Source organism: Bacillus rossius, chromosome 2, assembly GCF_032445375.1.
Source record: "Bacillus rossius redtenbacheri isolate Brsri chromosome 2, Brsri_v3, whole genome shotgun sequence".
In the NCBI taxonomy this organism is placed as follows: Eukaryota; Metazoa; Arthropoda; class Insecta; order Phasmatodea; family Bacillidae; genus Bacillus; species Bacillus rossius.
Window position 1 is genome coordinate 127,555,347 of NC_086331.1, and position 20,081 is coordinate 127,575,427.

Genomic DNA, 20,081 nt, shown 5'->3' on the forward strand with positions numbered 1-20,081 from the left:
TTAAAAATTATAATCTAAATTTTTTTTAAAAAATTATTTTGTTAGCTGTTTTTTATTAACTGTAACTGCATCCGTTTCTAAAAGGCATATTTCAAAGTATGTTTAGTGAAGCTGCATGCGCACATGCAGAAAAAACATAATTTGTTGTAAGTATTGATTTTCTTGTGTTTAAATATTTTGTGACGTTTGAAAAAAAGTGATAGGTTGGCTGGGTTTAAAATGTCATATTTTATTTATGTAGACATTATTCATAATATCAAAATTGTATGTTGCAATTGTATTGCAATCATGACATTAAACACGAGGGATTCAGTTTCTCTCATTCGTTTATTTTGGCCAAATTTTAGTGCTGCGCCAATACATCAGCTGGAAAATACGTATCCGTATTTGTATACTATGTTACCTTAACTTTTTATACGATTTTATATTTTTAATTTTTAACTGTTTGAAATATACTCTCTAAACATATTTAAAGCACATGGTTTCAGTTTTAGTTTTCGATAGTTAATTTCTTCACATCTTTTAAATGAGCTCATCCATTTTTGAGAATTACAGTTCAAATTTGAAGTGTTTAATTTTCTATACTTAATTTATTTACAGCTTGAGTTTTATTTATACATTCCTAAGTTGATGAATATTTGATATTGGGATTATATTGGCAAATGGAGTTTGTTTATATCTAGGGGCAGGCATTTTTCGCGAATAAATCTGAACGCCTATTAGACTGCAACTAGCTATACTCGCACCAGAGGTTTCTTCCTTGTGATTGGCGGCCGTCTGAGAGAGAATTCGTTGCCTTGTTTGACCGAGCCACTCAGGACGTATTTGCTTCCGCACTGAATCACTGTGATTGGTGTTGTATCAATCGACATGTACCTGGAAGAAGTTCACCCAATCACGAAACACAGACAGGTGCTACAGTGTTTTAACTTATAACTAGAGACCTGCAAAATTCGCGGGTTCATTGACCTCTAGGATAGACTCCACAGTCCTTTAAATACTCGCGGAAATGACACCTGTTCATTGGCTACTGACGCGTGAGACGTCTCAACTAGGCTGTCCGTAATTCGGCACTTTCTTGGTTTAGTGTTTCCCATTGACTAACAGTTCCCCGGATAAAATGTGGGCCAATCGCAGAAGCGGTACGAAGGTATAGTTGTTTTGATGCTAGCCTATCGCGAAATGAATCCGCGAATTTTGCATGCCTCTACTTATAACTAGTGTCGGAATCTTTACGCGAAATATGCATTGCCCTATTTATATCACTATTGCATATCTGTGGGTTAATTCTTAAATTATTATTTGGCTGTGTGTTTTCGTTTGAAAATAAATGCTCGTCTGTTTGTTCCTGGTGATGTGTGTGCAGGCAAGAGGGACGGCTCCGACGACGCCAGCGTGAGAGATGTCGTCGTTGAGATCGAGAAAGCTCGAGTGAAGAAAGCATTTCTCGGTGGCTTTCGAGATAAGCGAACTGGAGCCGAGTACCACAACGCTTGTTCACAAACGCTTCCATTGTCCTCGCTGCATCCACCTCAAAGTACGACTCAAGTTCTGATTCGGCCAAACATGTTCTTAAGAAGAAGAAAAATATCACTCACATATTTAATCAATTGAAGTAGCTTGGCTTCTGGGTTGTAGCCGTGTCCTTGGCGAATAATTCACCGAAGTTTCGGTCGACATTGCAGTTGCCATCATCAGTAGGTTACTGCTCCCTGATGATGGCGACCGCAATGTCGACCGAAACGTCGGTGAATTATTCGCCAAGGACACGGCTACAACCCAGAAGCAAAGCGACTTCAGACAATGGCCGTGTAAGCCTGCGAACATTATTATTGAATTAATTTCCTGCGAAGTCAGTTTGAATCTTTACATTGCTCTTGACGTTTCAGGGTATTCGATTATTCGTGTTTGGAATCACATAAAATGCTTTCATTATACTGTCCGGAAGTTTGGTTACCGCAGTGGTTTGTTTTTAGATATTAGTGCAGGGACTCGTTATCAGTAGGGACACCTGTATTTCGCGATTTAATTTCATGTCAAGGTATTTCACAAAACATTTTAGCTTTTCCTAAGAGTCATGGCAAATTGTGAGGGTGCAGCAGTACGGTGACCACATTCTCATTGGCCCCGTCAAGAGCGGGACGACACCTCTCACCGACCTCAGCCAATAACCACAGGAGAAAAGCTACAGTGTTTTGTGAAATACCTTGACACGAAATGTATTCGCGAAATACAGGTGTCCCTAGTTATCAGTGTCATAGAAATGGTCGCTCTCTGGCTGCAATTAATCTGAGCTGCCAAGATGCCGGAGCTGCGAGGAGAGATAACCCGTGGAGTTGAGAATGTGGGACCAGATTCAAGTTGGAAAGTTGAATAGGCTTCACTTGACATCTCACTTGGAACGCGACTGTCCGCCTTGCAGTGCCAGAGAAGGCGTACTCTGACCAAGTTCTGACAAGAGTGCTGGGTAGGGACCGGAAAAATTCGCGGGTTCAATGACCTGCAGGATGAACTCCATAGTTTTACGTACACTCGGTCAAATGCCACCCACTGATTGGCTGCTGTCTTGTGAGACGTTCCAGCGTAGCAGCCTGTGATTCGATAAATCTTTGGTTGGGTGTTTCTCATTGGCCCAGAGTCATCCAGGTGATTTGTGAGCCAATAGCAGAGGCAGCACTGAGGTATAACGATTTTTATTTTAGCCTATCGCGAAATGAATTCGCGAATTTTTCCGGTCTAGAGTGCTGGGACATATCTACAATAAGTAGGAACATGCATATTTCACGAACAGATACCAAGTCTAGCTGAAAATTAAAAACACTGTGGCATCGTCTGAGTTTCGGGATTGGCTGAGTTTCTTTCAAGCACATGGCGATTGTTACAAGACCAATCACAGTGATTCAGCACGCAAGTCCCGAGTGGCTCGGTCAAACAAGGCAAAGACTTCTCTCGCAGACGGCCGCCAATCACAAGGAAGAAACCGCTGGTACGGGTATACCTTGTTGCAGTCTAATAGGCGTTCCGATTTATTCGCGAAAATTGCCTGCCCCTAACAATAAGTGGGAAAACCGGTAAGTTACTAGAAAATACACAAATGCCAAATGACGACGATTGTGGTTTGAATACTAGCTGTAAAATAAAGTTCAATTATAATGATTTTTTTACCTGTGGGTGGATGAGTTTTTACATGGCGATGTCACACAATGTCCTGGGGTGAATCCTGCTGTCATTCGTGCATGTTTTAGATTCGGGGCACTTTTTACGTTCTAAACACACAATATAGCTAAATTTTAACTTGAGATACATTTCATGGAAAAGTAATTAGGCACTGAAAAACAGTTTTCCCATAAGTTTGGCTTTATATACAAAAAGTAAAGAAATTTTAAAGGGTGTGATTCATTATCATTTTTTTTAACTAAACGAACGTAATATGTTGATGTGTTGTCAAGGCCCTACCTTTGATTTACATCCCGTTTATTTTTAAAACTAAAACACTCAAACAAGAAACATTTTGAGAAATATTTTTTGATTTCGTCTGGTGTAGTAATTTTTTATCTGCCATTCTTACCACTGCCCTAAAGAGTTGACTGTATATTTAATTTTAAATTTACTTATATTGGCAAAGGAGTATGAAATAAGGAAATCAGTTCTGTGAAATAGCAGAAATTAGATAAGTTTTAAGGATCAGACAATGATAAAGTATTGTTTCTCTTTCAGATAAAGTGAATCGTCGCATTCAAACTGTTCGTCAGTCAACGAAAATTCATAATACGTGTGTCACCAGAGGTGTACAGGTTAATAAGGGAAGCTGTAAAATCCCTAGTGTCAGTGATACATTTATCACGTCATTTCAAAATGCAACGGATTTTAAAACCAAATCAAATGTAGAAAAAGTTTGCGCGGTGAGTATAACATTTATGATACTTGTAAATGCATTTATGTAAACTGATGGTAGAATGACTGAAAGCTACGTTTTGTTTGGTTGTGTTTTGTCAGCTGTAGGGGTCCATGAATAACTGAAATGTAATCGCTAGAGACCTGCAAAATTCGCGGATTCATTCGGTGATAGGCTAGAATTCAAACACATATACCTCTTAGATAATTTTGCCTCTCAGTCAAAGAAGGATCGAATCACAGACAAACCAGCTGAGACGACTTACAAGTCGGCAGCCAATGAACTTGCGTTATTTTCCCGAGTGTACAGGGGTATGTGCAGTCTATCCTGAAGGCCGTCGAAACCGCGAATTTTGCAGGTCTCTAGTAATCGCTTAAGGCTAGCCACACGCAGTAGCAACTAGCTGTCTGGTGTACAGAACTCTTCGTGGTACAGGCTGTCACTGGTTAAGCTGTGTGAAGGTCTTCCTATTCGGTACACGTCTGTTGTGAAGCTCACACTTGGTACATGCGCAGTTTTATTCGTCTGTCCGTGCAACAATTATCATATTGGTCGGGGCAGGGCATCTACTACTTACATACGTCAAAACATACAAAATCACAACTTAGAACTATTATAATTGAGAAACATGCCAAATTCAACGTTACGCGCTTCTGTGCGGTAGTGTAACTTCACAGGGTTTCTTTCCCAGACATAGCTTTCCTTAAAATAAATGGCTTGTTGTGGCATTCCCAGCCACCCATTAAATTTATGCCTCACAATTTGCGAATATACTATATATGTGTGTGTGCGCGTGCGTAATCAGCATACTAAAAGAATACTTTACATTATGTGACTTTTAAAATTGATAGCGGACTAGAAGACAGACGATTTTTAAAGTGAAAATTCCTTGCTGAGGGGACTAAAATTTTCTTGGGTTACGAAAATTCCGATCGCATGAGGGGAATAGTTAGGTGCGTGGTGGGGGAACCGGTAGAGGAGGAGAGTGCGTCAGCGGCGACGCCACTCCTACGCATGCGCTAACGGTCGAATGGGATGACGTCAAGGTACGTAGATGTTTCTAAATTGTGTTTTTCTAAGCTATTGAAATTCTTAGTTGAGTGTTTCTCATTACAAGTTGAAAATATCAATTAGAACTATCACATGGTAAAACCACAAACTTAGAACTAGCATAACGTATGAAAAATATATCGTGTGTTTTTCTAAAATTTCAAGTTATGAGAGCACTCCTCGTGGTGACAGCCTTGAGCGAAGAGGTAAAGTCTGTCATTGGCAGTGACAAACATAGGCAACCCGCCGTACTACGCTGCGATTCAGGTTGCCGATATCCTTCAGCTACAGGCGCAATAATGCCTGCGCGAGATGCCATCTGCGGGAGACGTTTTAAAAGACGAAGCTCGTTTCACCACTCACTTTCACATCACATTTTCTTTATTTCTGTGTCATTAAAATAATGGGGTTAACGCTTAGAGTCCCACACAGGTAGGTCGACAACTTAAAGATTGCATGCCACTACAATGACCTGTACGTAGAGGAGATACAACATTGGATGTGTAAGCCAATGTCTGAGTGTTCTCGACCTTACAGGACTCTAAACCTCAAAACATCTTCAGCCAAATGGCCTTTAGAAGTCATAAAATCACTTGTCTTCTCCTAACATGAGACAGAACGACATAAATCATTCTTCAGAGTTATTTGTAATAATATTATGATAAAAATGGAAACATTTTTATCATCGTATAAAAATAACAAAAAGAAAGCCATATAAACTAGAAGGAAAAATATTTTTACACTTTTTTTTGTTGCTAGTATTTCAATGAGCTACTATGCACCCATTTTATAATTAAAAAAAAAAACTAATTTGTGTGATTAAAATAATTGTCAACTATTGAAACCTCACAAAATATTTAAGTTACTGGATTTTTAAATTTTTTTAAATAATTCGTCTATTGAAATTACTAACAACATATATTTGAATCATAAAAAAAATTGTCAGATTATTTACTTTCCACCATGGCGATCAGGGATCTTTTTTAGCCAAGAGTTTTTCGCAATTGGGGAAACGTGGCGGACGTTTCCGTGACCGGTTAGATGTTCTTGTTCACCGTTTCCCTTCACGCACTAATTCGTTCAATGATTCTTTATCATCACACCACCTCTCATGAAGGTATCCGAGAATAATTGACTTTAAGACGCACACAGCTATCTAAAAACTTTAACTACATACTAACATTTTCGAAACTAGTAAATATGTACTATATGACTAAAAGATGTTCTGCACCGTATTTAATAGAAGTACATGTTACATAAGGAATAAAATATAACTGAAAAGAATCGTTATGTTGGTTCATCAAACAGCTGATAAATGTTTTAGATTAGGTGAACTACAAATTGTATGTAAATAAAGGTTTGAGCTGTGAGTTCCAGGTGATGACCATTCAGCGATACGTTCGAGGTTGGCTGGCCAGAAAGCTTGCGAAGGAAATCGAAGTGCAGAGAAGGAAAATAGTCTCGCCACGAAAGGATGACACTCACGCGAACGTTCAGAAGAACGAGTGTCTCCACCCGAAAATTCGCTCCAGGGAAGTTCGCCCGGTGACCAAAACCGACATCGAAATCTTCTACGCACTTATCGAGCGTTGGAGACGGGCCGAGATATGCAGGATATCTGAAGTGAGCACCAAGGTCTCACAGAAGGCACTTTTCTGCGCTTTGTTGGAGAAGGAGATAAAAATGCTCTCCCAAATCGAGAAACTAAGATGCAGAATTCGGGAAGAAGAACGTAGGAAATCGGACAGAGCTGTTCTTGAAATTGTGAGTAAATAATATTACTTATTACTAGAGACAGGAAAAATTCGCGGGTTCAATGACCTCTAGGATAGCCTCCAAAATCCTTTGTACATTCAGGCAAATGTCACCTGTTCATTGGATGATTATTTGTGAGTCGTCTCGACTGGGTGGCCTGTGATTCGATACTTCCATGGTTGAGCGTCTCTAATTGGCCCTCACTCCTCCAGATTAAAAGTGAACCAATGGCAGAAGCAGCACAAAGGTATAATTGTTTGAATGTTAGTATATCACGAAATTAATCCGCGAATTTTTCCGGTCTCTACTTATTACTAGGGACCGGAAAAATTCGCGGGTTCAATGACCTCCAGGATGAACTCCATAGTTCTGCGTACACTCGGTCAAATGCCACCCACTCATTGGCTGCTGTCTTCTGAGACGTCCCAACGTAGCAGCCTGTGATTCGATAAAGCTTTGGTTGGGTGTTTCTCATTGGCCCAAAGTCATCCAGGTCAGTTGTGAGCCAATAGCAGAGGCAGCACTGAGGTATAACTATTTGCATTTTAGCCTATCGCGAAATGAATTCGCGAATTTTTCTGGTCTATAATTATTAGAGACCGGAAAAATTCGTGGATTCATTTCGCGAAACGCAAAAATTCAAACACACATAACTTTAAGCTGCTTTTGTTATTGGTTCACTGATCATCCGGACGACTCTGGACCAATGGGAAACACTCAACCAAAGAAGTATAGTATCACAAGCAAACTAGCTGAGACGACTCACAAGTCAGCAGCCAAATGAACAGGCGTTATTTTCCCGAGTATACTGAGGACTGTGTAGTCTATCCTGAAGGTCATCGAAAACGCGAATTTTTCCAGTCCCTATTGATTATGTATTATTTTCATATTATTAAAACAATTTCTGAATTGTTTAGGTAATAAACCCCCAAACTTTAAAATTTAGATACTGTTGTAGGTTATGTTATCATGCCAAGTTCATTCCAAATTTTTCCAAACAAGATGAGTAAAAAAATCAATGGTGTTGGAAAACGGAGTAATAAATGTAATTATGATTTTTTCTTGAATTGCACTTCTTTAAGAATATTAAATTCATCTTGAAGTTACATAAAAAAGTGAGTTAAATATTGGTTCGTAAAAAAATTAAAATACCTGAAAAATTTAAATAATTACAAAATTGTATTTTGTATTCCTGTATTATATAAAATTATATTGCGGGCTTACGCAACCATTGTCTAATGAAATATCTGGCGATTGAGTTTGAGACCCGTCGAAGTGGTTCTCCTGCCATTGACCTCTTCTCATTGGCTGTGTTTTCATTTGGAGTTAGGCCCTGTTTGACTTCGCGTCTCTTCCTCTCTGTTGATTTTTTATTTATTTATTTATTTTTTGCTTTTTTCATAAATGATGCCCGTGTTCTGCTCAACTTGAAACCATCTTCTCTGTTGATGTTGTTTGGGTGTTTGAATATTTCTATAGCTTCTCTTACTGTAGTCTTTGTGCAATTGTATGTGTTGGCCATTGTTTATTTTGATACAAAAATGTTCTACTACTGTTGTACTAATTTTTGTAGTCCCTGATATTTTTCTTTGATTCTTGTTATTACCTTTCTTCCTGTCTGTCCCATATGAACAGGAACACGGTGCTTTGTGAAAATTTTCGATAAATTGTTCGTCTGGAATTTTATCTTTCATCGAGGACAGACAGGTTTGAAGTTTTCCAGAAGGCTTTTGCGTTGCGCGTCTTTCATGTTTCTTTAGAAGTCGGGTTAAGGACTCTGTCAGCAGTTGTTGTAGTGAGTGGTTTGTTTATAGCTTTTAAGATATCCTTTTCTCGTGTAGTCATTGGAAAGTGGTGCTGTGGTGAGATGTTTTGAAATTTTCATTCGATCTTGTTTCTGCGATGATTTCCGTGGCTCTGCTAACCGGCGTGGATACAACTGCTTTCTTCCGCGCGGGAGAATGGTGGGAGGTGGCTTTACAGAATCTACCTGTGTGTGTGTGTGTGTAGGTTTGCGACACACGCTGTGGCCCGGTTTTCCAGTTAATCTTCCTGAGACCAGAACACCCAGGAAAGGTGGTTTCTCCCTCTTTTCCCAGCTACACGATAAACTTGATGTTGGCTTGGAAGCTGTCGAGGTGCCCCGAGAATTGGATCCGGCTGTGGTCGCTTTGGCTCCGAACAAAGTGTCGCTAGGGGCAGGCATTTTACGCGAAAAAATCTCAACGCCTATTAGACTGCAACAAGATATACCAGCACCAACAGTTTCTTCCTTGTGGCTGGCGGCCGTCTGCGAGAGAACTCGTTGCCTTATCTGACCGAGCCACTCAGGACGCACTGACTTGCTGTGATTGGTGTTGAAACAATCGTCCTGTACCTGAAAGAAACTCACCCAATCACGGAATACAGACGATACTACAGTGTTTTTTAACCTTCAGCTAGCCTTGGTATCTTTTCGCGAAATATGCACGACCCTACGTGTCGCCCACACATCTGCACCAGCATCTAGGTTCCAGAGTGTGTCCCTTCAAGGACGGCCATGAACTTGTTCGCTGGCAGTGGAGGCAATGGTGACCCCGTGAGCGTGCCTTCTTTCTGGGTGGAAATGTTTTTGCTGTAGGAAAATAATGCACACGAAACAAAATGGTGAACCAGATTTAAAGGTTTCCTGTCTGCTGGGAGGGTTTTCCGAGGCGACTAGGACACCCCGTGGCTGCACTCTGACGCGTGATGGTCTGGTCAGGCTACCGGCGAACAGTCTGCCGACGAGACCAAAAGTTGGTCGTAGTACGGGGAGAATCCACCATGTTTGAATGGCGCCCCGCTGAGGTTTTCTTATGGCCCAGGATTCTTGTTGGGAAGGACTCGTACTTGGGAGTGGTGCCTCGAGTGCTTTAGGGGTAGGTATCAGGGCTCCCTAGCCCGATGACGTGCTGACGTGTTGAGCGACGAGAATTGCTCCGGCTACCAGCCTGGACAGCTGGAAGAGGTTGGGTAGGCCTCCACCGGACCGCGGGTTCACTGGGTGATTGAGGGATCCCAGTGTGATGCGGGAGACTGGGGTAGGCGCCAGAAGTGATGACTCCACAGGGCTAAGGGAGCATCCAACTTTCTGGTCAGCTGAGTGGAGTAGGGGGCTGGAGGTGGTTCATATGCTGGGATGGGTAGCCTCAGACCCTGTGTATAGCTACCACTCTAACGCCCCTCCTGGTTGCGTATGCGGCGTATCCGCATCCATGCCCATGGGGGCCCCAGGGCGGAAGGGCCTCACGGCTAAGAGCGCTGGGTTAAGAAAGAAAAGGGGGGGAAACCCCTATTTGTGACGTTTGTCTGCTGGGACCATGTCTAAGGTGTTCTTTAAGAATCTGTGAGGTTTATGGAACTTGGACTTTTGAGAACAGTGTAGGTAACTACATCGAAACTGACAAGAATGTCGTCTTTATCTACGGATAGTTTTTTTTTTTTTTTTTGGTTCTACAAAATGTGCATAGTTTTTGAAGTGATCCTTGGGTTTCGGAAGAATCGGGTAGATAAGTTTCCTGAGATATCTGGCTAAGAGATGTGTTGGGGAGACTATTGCACTGACGATATAGCGAGGTGTAATGTCTGGCTTTTGGATTTTCGTTAGTCCATAAATTGATAGAGTGATGTTGTCTTTGACTATTAGCCAGAACACCAACATTTAATGAGAATTAGCCGATTAGATGGTTATACTATAAATATATATTTAAGTTTGTTACTGAAAAACACAGATAGGGGAACATGATAATAAATAGTTTTTTCCCTGAAAATTTTTATATTTTGTTCTAAAATATAGTCCTTTAACAAATTTAAAAAAAAGACTGGCATCCAACCATAATGACATGACACAAAATTTTATGTATTTTAAATTCATTTTTTTACTAAAAGGTTTTTAGTTAACAACACAATTATAGTATAGAATTGTCAAAAATTAAGGTTAAAGGTCATCATCAATGGCTAGTGTAATTTTTTTAGCTACCTGAAATTCCATATCTTAAAATTTTATCAGCATATGCATATGTCTATTTGACCAGCCAATAAAAAATAACTATCTACGAAGGTGTTATTTTTTTTTGGTGGGATAGAAAAAATGCCAGGACATCTTAGTGGATGGTGTTCTCGTATAAAATTGATATGTTTTTTATTCTTAGAAGTGTTTATTGCGCAGGCATCGCAGCCCACTACGTGGCGAAGTTACAAGGAGATCAAGGTGTCGATGGAAACCATCAGAGTACAACGAGCCAAAGAACTAAGGAAACTCTACAATTCCATTTTTCAGGAGAACAAATCCCTCGAAGAAAGATTAGAATTGCTTATCAGTCTTAAATATGCTGTAAGTATTTACTTGTTTTTACTGATTTGTTTTGTTACAACATATTTCTGCACAGACAGTTAGATCTTGAGAACGAACGATGCAAACGAACACACCGCATTCAAATTATTTAAGAACTTACATTTCCGAAAGCAATAAAATTAACGTAAACCTGAATTTATCTTCCGATGATTGAGAAAGGAAAATTTCACACTGATTCAGCTCATTAAACACGAATTCCGGATTTTACAGGATATTCTCATTTCCTTGCGGCTGAACCCTGCTTAGCGATACGCTAAAATTAAAATAGTTATTCCAAGTGCTACTTCTGCTATTGACTCACAGCACATCTGGAGGATTCTTTACCAATGATAAACTCTTAAACAAAGCTGTATCGAATCAAAGGCTGCTACGTTGGGATGTCTCACAAGACGTGGGTGACATTTTCCCCAAGTATTGGAAGAATTGTGGACTCTATCTAACTCCGAGAGTTTTTCCAGTCCTTTGCCATACATCTTCCAAAAATATATATATAAATTACAAAACAATTAAGTTAATTAAACTAGAACTTTTTTATTTCACAAAAAAAAGCATTCACAATAAAAAAATAACATGGTAATTCTTGTTTTTCTTAATCAATATATATTCCTAAAAAAGATTTTATTTATACATTAATTTTTCTGTTACCTTCTTTTCGTATGCATATCCTCTAAAACGAAAAAAATTAGTTTTTATGTAATTTTTGTTGTTATTAATTCACTTTCTAAAGATTTAATTTTTAACCATGTTTTTTAACATTCAATTATTCTTTCCTAACACTTCTAACGTTATTTTCATATATGGAAATACCAATTTAAATAGATTATATTAAGGTTTTGTGAAATTTGACGAGCTACAGGTATTTTTAAAAAAATCCGTTTAGAGAATAAAATATTTCACACTTTCAATATTTGTAATCTTCAAATGTTTGAGGCCAACATTTTAAGAGATTTAGAAGATTAAAAATAAGATTTTGTGACAATAAATCTAACGCTCTTCAAATTACGTAATGCACTTTGTTGTAGCTTAATTATATCTAAAATTATAAGCATTTTTATACGGTTAGTTAATGAAAAGTAAAAAAAAAAACACAAAATGTAGAATATCTCCTGAAAGAAGGATTTTTTTCTCTAAAAGTTATAAAAAAACTGCATTTTTCGTTGTTCCTAAAATGTATAATTGATTGTCAGAGAGTATTTCCACGAGGAACTGAGATACTCTGTACAAACCATTTGTTTTCAAATACTCTTCTACTTAGACGTAGGCTATAAGTGACCCTTACATTTTCGAAAATTATTCTGAAAACTGGCGTTTATTACCAGATCGCAAAGAAAATTAACTGTTGATGTAACTTTTAATTTAATAAAAAAATTAAATTAAATATTTTAAATTAGAGTTTTTTTTAAAGTATTTTTCAAAATTCTTACAACTGAAAAAAAGCATGAAGTTCGAAATGTTCTGATTCTACTTACTTAAAAAATAAAACAATATTTTTCTGTTGATTTCATTGAAATGATGAGGCGAAACACCCCTATTTCCCACGTATTTTTGAGCGGGGGAATAATGTGGTTTTAATGAAATTATTTTATGACAGCGAAAAGTTTTGTCGTGGTTGCAGAACTGTATTAAATAAATCATTATCAAGACGCTAGCATTTCATCATAAATACTATATTATTCGCATAAACAAGTTATTCAGCTGCAACTTTAAAAGCTACCAGTAAAGTGCTTGGGGCCTCAAGTCGTTTATATATGAGTTGGCCACTTGCAAAACCTGTTAAACAACGATTTAAAAAAATCAAGTTTTAATGCTTGTTGTAATCGTCTCAGAATTTTGTACAAAGATCTGAAGTTATCTTATAGTAAAACCTGCTAATATCGCAATAAAAGCCGATGAGAAAGTTACGCACATTAGCAAAACCTATCAAAATTGCAATGACTACACTTTCAAAATCTTTTAAAAACAGTCCATTACCAAATCCAGCTAAATCAGAATCTCAAGATGGCCACCTAAAGCAATATACCTACATTCAAAACCTTTTAAAATGTTCAGAATTTGACATTGAGGAGTTTCAAAGACAGTGGTTTGCTTTTTCCTTTCAATATATGTATCTTTTCAATGAATTTCTACAACTTCACAGAATTTCAAAGAATTTTGCACACTTCCCAAACTCTGGAAAACTGATTTTGCCAAAGAATCGAACCAAATAGTTTCTGCAGTCAATCAAAAACCCATTCCCGCAAGAAGATTTTGAAGGGATAGCGATGATCTACGTTTTTGCTGGTTGGTGCAGGGTTTGGGGGGGGGGGGATAAATAAAAACAAGACTGTAATATGCATGTGGATGCATTGGTTTCTGAATGAGGCTCCCATTAAAATTCACGACATTCAAATGTTTCAATTTGTGTGACACTATTTGTTATTCATCCTGATAGAGTATTCGGAAATTTAAAGCGAGAGTTGCGCAAAGTTGACGTGATTGTGAAGCCAGAAATCTACATGGACATCAGGGAAAGGTTCGCGACCATCATCCATATGGAAGGAGCAAGTTGCTTTGGTCGAGATTGGAAGATGTACGCAGATGAACAGATTAAAGAACTAGTTAAACTGTCCAAACCAAGAACCATAATTTTTGCCTAGTACAAGGTTTAACTTTCTATACCGTCCGAGTTTGGGAATACAAAATCTGTAAACAAAAGAGGGAAGCGTTTCAAGAACCAGAACTTGCCAACTATTATCCCCAAAGGTATCGCGCACCGAATATGTCAAAATACTGTTGAAGAAACACTATGGAAATCAATAAGAATACTCTGAAAACCTGATATTTTTCTTGGATATCTTCAGAGAACAAAAATGTGTGGGAGTTGTTGACGACACAATGATGCTTACGCTCGTTTGAGCTGTTGGACGAACAGGATGCCACAATTTTGTAAATATTGTCATTATTGGTAACATTGATGTGCTAACTTCTTAACTTTTGCATCAGAGAAGTTTGTATTCGTATTTGTTTGTTATAAAGATGCGTTTTAAATGCCAACATGTTTATAATAGTAATAAAAATATTGTGTTTGCGAGTCACTCATATAATGTATTTTAAGTTTATTGATCTAAGCACAATTTGTCGAATAATGAACGGTTTTAAATTTTTTCTAGAAATGCACATGTGAGAAGATACAAGCTTTAGGTTTAAATTGTTACGAAAAAATAATTGCAGCAGGTTTTGAAAGTGTAGGATGCATTTTACAGGTTTTGGAATTGGGGTACATTCGTAAGATGGCCGAACGTTAACTATCAAAGACCGTCTAATTTGCTTTACACTTGCAAGACCTGATTAAGGAAAACTAAAATTAGAAGAAATTAAAAATAAGTTTAAAAAATATACAGATTTTTACAGTGAAATGAGGAATTTATGCGCATTTTTAAAAACAAAACTCACTGATATGCATTGTGGGAGTCAGCCGTAAAATGATATCTCCAATTCCTTCTTCTGTACATGATGTATTAAACAAGTTTTGCGAGTGGATTACTCATATGTTTTCAAATGATTTGTTCGTGATTGACTGTAGCCGAAGTTCGTCGGTTGAATTCAGACTCACGATGTATATTATATTGTGCTGTGATCCATACGCTAAGCCAACGTTGACTTCTGGTAAACAAGGTTGGTAGTAATTATCTTTGAAATTAAATCGTAAGAACATTATTTTCCAAAAATGAAATAAAAACTTTATATGATTTTTTTGAATCATAAATAATTTTGAGATAAGTATTATTACACAAGACAAAACGATTTAAAAGAATGCAACATTATGTTTTCTTAGGTGGTAGTATGTTCAGTGGATTTTAAATACTTGGACATCAGTGAATTTGCTAATGCGGGTATAAAAACAAGTTTAAGAAACATTTAAAAATATAATACTCAGCATAGTAAATATCTAATAATATAGATTTTCTATGAGTATGTATTTAGTAAGGGTTTACATTATGTTGATAATTTTGGAAAAAAAAAAAAGATGTTTTCAAACACCAACTTAGTGTATGTCCATATATTTTTTAAGAATCATGAATAGAGACTGGAACAATTCGCGCTTTCAGTGAACTCTAGGATAGACTTCACAACCCTCTACACACTCAGGCAAATGCCACCTGCTCATTGGCTATCGACTCGTGACATCTGTCAACTGGGACGCTTGCGATTCGATACATTTTTTGGTTGAAAGTTTTCCATTGGCTCAAAGTCCTTTAAACAAACTGTAAGCCAAACACAGAAGCAACATGAAGGTACAGTTGTTTGGATTCTAGCATACCGCTAAATGAATCCGCGAATTTTTTCGGTCCCTAATCATGAATTATTATTTACCAGTAGAAAAGGCTTTTTACGAAGCAAAATATTTATTTCAGTAGCGATTGTAGATTTTTTCGTGCGTTGTTGAAGTGTAGAAATATAAACTACAGTTTGCCAGAATCCATAAAAAAGGGACATTGCTTAAGGGGCCCGCCTCGTCAGGTGTATGTGTGTTAGTGAGGCGGGATGATAAGCGCGATGCTCGCTGGTGCTTCTAACGCGGTGTCTCCTCTGGACTGGCGCGCAGTCTTCTCGTCGTCACAGGACAACTGTGAGATCTGAGCGGTGACCGTAAAATTATATGGCGGAGAAATGAAGATACAGGTGTAATGCAAGTCCCTTAAGTGCTTTCAAGAATCTGTATCGGTTTTTTACACCTAAAAAATTACTCTGAAAACATGCATTTTAGCCATTTTAAAATTTCTAAAAATACAGTTTAAAAACTTAATCCAAAATCAAAAGTACTTTTTGGCCCTCAGCGAACTCGTAAATGTTTTTCGTTCTTTAGTAGTTTTGAAAATGCGTTGTTTTCCCTGAAGCTCTGCGCACTGTGTGTGTGCCCGCGTGGGCGGGGGCCTTAACGCTAGGGACTGGAAAAATTCGCGTTTTCGATGACCTTCAAGATAGACTACACAGTCCTCAGTATACTCGGGAAAATAACGCCTGTTCCTTGGCTGCTGACTTGTGAGTCGTCTCAACTAGTTTGCTTGTGATACGAAACTTCTTTGGTTGAGTGTTTCCCATTGGCCTAGAGTCGTCCGGATGATCAGTGAACCAATAACAAAAGCAGCTTAAAGGTGTGTGTATTTGAATTTTAGCGTATCGCGAAATGAATCCACGAGTTTTTCCGGTCTCTATTGATAGGGGCAGGCACTTTTCGCGAAAAGATCTGAACACTTATTAGACTGCAACAAGGTGTATCCACACCTGTGGTTTCTTACTTGTGATTGGCGGCCGTCTGTCAGAGAAGTCGTTGCCTTGTTTGACCGAGCCACTCAGGACGCGTTTACTTCCGCACTGAATCACTGTGATCGGTGTTGTTACAATCGACGTGTACCTGGGAGAAACTCACCCAATCACTAGAGACCTGAAAAATTCGCGGATTCATTTCGTGAAATGCTACAATTCAAATAATTATACCTTAGTGCTGCTTCTGCCGTTGGTTCTCTGTTAATCTGGAGGAGGAGGGCCAATTAGAGACCCTCACTCATAGAAGTGTCGAATCACAGGCCACCCAGTCGAGACGACTCACAAGTCAACAGCCAATGAACAGTTGGCATTTTCCCGAGTGTGTAGAGGATAGTGGAGTCTATCCTGGAGGTCATTGACCCCGCGAATTTTTCCGGTCTCTACCAATCACGAAACACAGAAGGTGCTACAGTGTTTTAACTTTCATCGAGTCTCGAAATCTTTTCGCGAGATCTGCATGCCCCTTATCTATTGACTGGACTGAGCAGCAGATGTTGCCGTTGCAGCTGAAGAAGCACGACTCCGCGATGGTGCCGGAACTCGCCCGGCTGATCGACCGGGAGTGCGAGCTGAGCGTGCGAGGTCTCGGCAGACAACTGGACGTGCTGCGGGAGCGAATCAGAACACTGTTCGTGGCGTTCATCAAAGAAGCCTACAGCAACACTGAAGCCAACACCAACTTTACATAGAACTGAAGGGAAAAGCGTGTAGTTCTCAACTCGATGGAGTTTAATGTTGAAAAAAAAAAAAGGTGGTTGTCTGTGAAGTCGGTTTACGGACGATAATTTCACGTGATAATGTCATAAGAAAACATTGATGAAAAATTGCATACTTTTTAATTTTCAAATATTATTTACAGTTTTTTCCAATTCAATCTAAATATTTTGTTTAAATATAATCACGAACAATTAGTTAAAAAGCCCGCCTTAACCTGTTTGATATTATAGAAGATTTTCTCGCACGGTGGTTGGCCGGTTCCTGCACGCTCGGCTCAGGCGGAACGTGACAATTTTTTTTCGTGCGTGCAGCCGGCGTGCATCGATTTATAAGACGTTATCACGTAAAAAAAAATTCGTTGAACCTTATTAATGTTTAGAAAAAAAAAACAAATGTGCATCATAGATTTACTTTTCGTGGACATGTGTCGCAATTCAACGGGTCCTTCCTGTGTTCGGAGTTGTCATGCCGTTTTCTGCGAGCAGGTGTATTTCACTCGGGGTGCTCTTTTGTACTCCAGTATCATCACTCCAACGAAGCGTACCGTCCATCTGCCTTGAGTCATTCTTAGTACTGGCGCTGTCTGCGTGTTTTTCACAGCAGCGTGGCCCGATGTTTTGTTTCGGGAGATGTATTGTAAAGAACATATTCAAATAGGTTAACACCAACACATAAGTATTATGTCCCAATGTTCAGAAATGGGGATACAAGCAGAATTTTTTCTGGTACTAGGAAGAACAGAAAAATTTGCTGTATATTTTCCTGATGCTTAAATATTGTTAATTATACCTACATGTTAACGTTTGATTTTACCTTACTGTAAATGTGTTTTTATAAAATAAAAAAAGTCACACAGTTTCGAGTGCTTAAATTTATTTTAAGAGTGCTAATAAAATGATTAATCGTCACGTATGCGGATTTTGGCACAGAGGCAGGGGCTGCCGAAAATAAATTTTCTTAACAGGCGTGGGTGAGCATTTATTCTTGGGCCTTTTCCTCCACTAGTTAGCCCTTTACCTCCTTTCCCTCTGCCTTTTCAGCCCACAGCTATTCCCAAGGACGACAACCTGAACAATTTCTCCGATACCATTAATAGAGACCCGTGAAATTCGCGGGTTCAATGACCTCCAGCATAGACTCCAATATCCTCTACACACTCGGGCAAATGCCAACTGTTCATTGGCTGCTGACTTGTGAGTCGTCTCGACTGGGTGGCCTGTGATTTGACACTTCTATGAGTGAGGGTCTCTAATTGGCCCTCAGTCCTCCAGATTAACAGAGAACCAATGACAGAAGCCGCACTAAGGTATAATTATTTGAATTTTAGCATAACACGAAATGAACCCGCGAATTTCACGGGTCTCTAACCATTAACAACAAGTATGTTTCTCCGGTCAGGAATTGCTGGGATTGTTTTTAAATACACCCCCTTCTAAACTTAATGGTTAGTATTTACTGGAAACTATTGTTTTCCTTAAAAAAAAAAAGAGCGCGTGTTACTCAGTACATGTGATAGAAGAGAAACTTCTTGGCAATTCAAGCCTCGACTCGTAAGTAGCCTATATCGTAAGGAATAAAACAGCATAAATATAGGGACCGGGAAAATTCGCGGATTCAATGACCTCTAGGATAGCCTCCATTATCCTCTGTATTTCTCAAGAAAAAAAAAACGCGTGTTCATTGGGTACTAAATTGTGAGGCGTCTCCACTGGGTAGCTTGTGATTCGACGCTTCTTTGGTCGATAGTCTCTCATTGGCCCAGAGAGCTCCAGTTAAACTGCGAGCCAATAGCAGAACCAGCAGAATTGTACACATGTTTGAATTTCAGCCTATCACGAAATGAATCCGCGAATTTTTCCGGTCTCTACATATATATATATATATATATATATATATATATATATATATATATATATATATATATATACTAGATAATGCCCGGCATGCGTTGCAATGCCTCAATCAATTTTTTTTGTAATTTTTTAAACGTATACTAAGCATCTCTCTTCATCTCTCTAATTCTCTATCTCTCTATGTATATCTCTATAACTCTCTCTATCTTTCTATTTATATCTCTATCTCTATATATATCTTTCTAGCGGACCCGACAGACATTGTCCTGCCCAAATGTACTTTTTGTGAGATATGGATATGGCGGTAAGTATTTCTACGCTGGACATTTTGTATCTTCTCATTATGCCCTTCTCTTGGGCACGCCACTGCCGTTACCAAAAACCTTTCCCATGGTTACGCAGAAGGCAACAACAATGCAAAAGCCCATTGCCATGGAGGCTAATTATCAACAATGCTTAGTTTTTTTGCTTTTAAAGCGTGTTATTTTTTAGTTTTTCTTAACTCAGAATCGAGATCAAATATCCAATTGTGAATCTAAACCATCCTCGAATCCCCGTGAACTCACACACAAAATTTCATCAAAATCGCGTACAAACAGACAGACAGTAAAAGTACTGTTTTATTATAGTAAGATAGATAGATTATTCTTACATGTTCGCATCCATGCAGTATATGAAAAATCAGCATGCATAGCCCCACACCTATAACTATACGTATCTGCTGCCCACGACTTTTTCCGCATGGAATTTTGTATTATCTTGCACCATTTAGAAATTTAAACATTATAACATAACAGTTGATACAGTTGTAGTAGTTTTCTTATGTTCAAAAATGATAATTTTTCTCATCTCTATTTCAGTCTTTGCAATAAAAATATGTTACTACCTAAATTTTGAGTAAATATGTTTCTACTTTCAAATGTAATGACGGGAAGACACTTCATAAAATGTCTTTGTAAACCACATTTACTGTTTTTTCCGTCTTGAGCTAGAATGTAAAGATTGTCTGCATTACTGACCCGCGAGCAAGCTACATACATTTCAGAGAGAGAGAGAGAGTGAGAGAAAGACACCTATTGAATGTCTATCCAACTAATTTTTTTATGAGAGCATATTTTCATTAAATAAA

At 38.5% G+C, this 20,081-nt stretch overlaps 1 protein-coding gene across 1 annotated transcript; it reads left to right on the forward strand.

The window, feature by feature from the left end:
- Window positions 1–1,485: 1,485 nt before the first annotated feature.
- Window positions 1,486–17,132, forward strand: LOC134529808 (IQ and ubiquitin-like domain-containing protein). Its single transcript, XM_063364270.1, has 5 exons — window positions 1,486–1,537; window positions 3,718–3,902; window positions 6,323–6,709; window positions 10,890–11,054; window positions 16,889–17,132. Exons 3-5 carry the CDS (start codon window positions 6,326–6,328, stop codon window positions 17,069–17,071), a joined length of 732 nt encoding a protein of 243 aa, XP_063220340.1. The 5' UTR covers window positions 1,486–1,537; window positions 3,718–3,902; window positions 6,323–6,325; the 3' UTR covers window positions 17,072–17,132.
- The last annotated feature ends 2,949 nt before the right edge of the window (window positions 17,133–20,081 follow it).

What these genes read in the sequence shown, in the direction of transcription:
- LOC134529808 (XM_063364270.1), top strand. Translation starts at nt 6,326, where the DNA reads ATGACCATTCAGCGATACGTTCGAGGTTGGCTGGCCAGAAAGCTTGCG. An exon ending in ACAGAGCTGTTCTTGAAATT is followed by an intron (nt 6,710 to 10,889) that starts GTGAGTAAATAA and finishes TTTATTGCGCAG; the next exon opens with GCATCGCAGCCCACTACGTG. An exon ending in TTATCAGTCTTAAATATGCT is followed by an intron (nt 11,055 to 16,888) that starts GTAAGTATTTAC and finishes TTGCCGTTGCAG; the next exon opens with CTGAAGAAGCACGACTCCGC.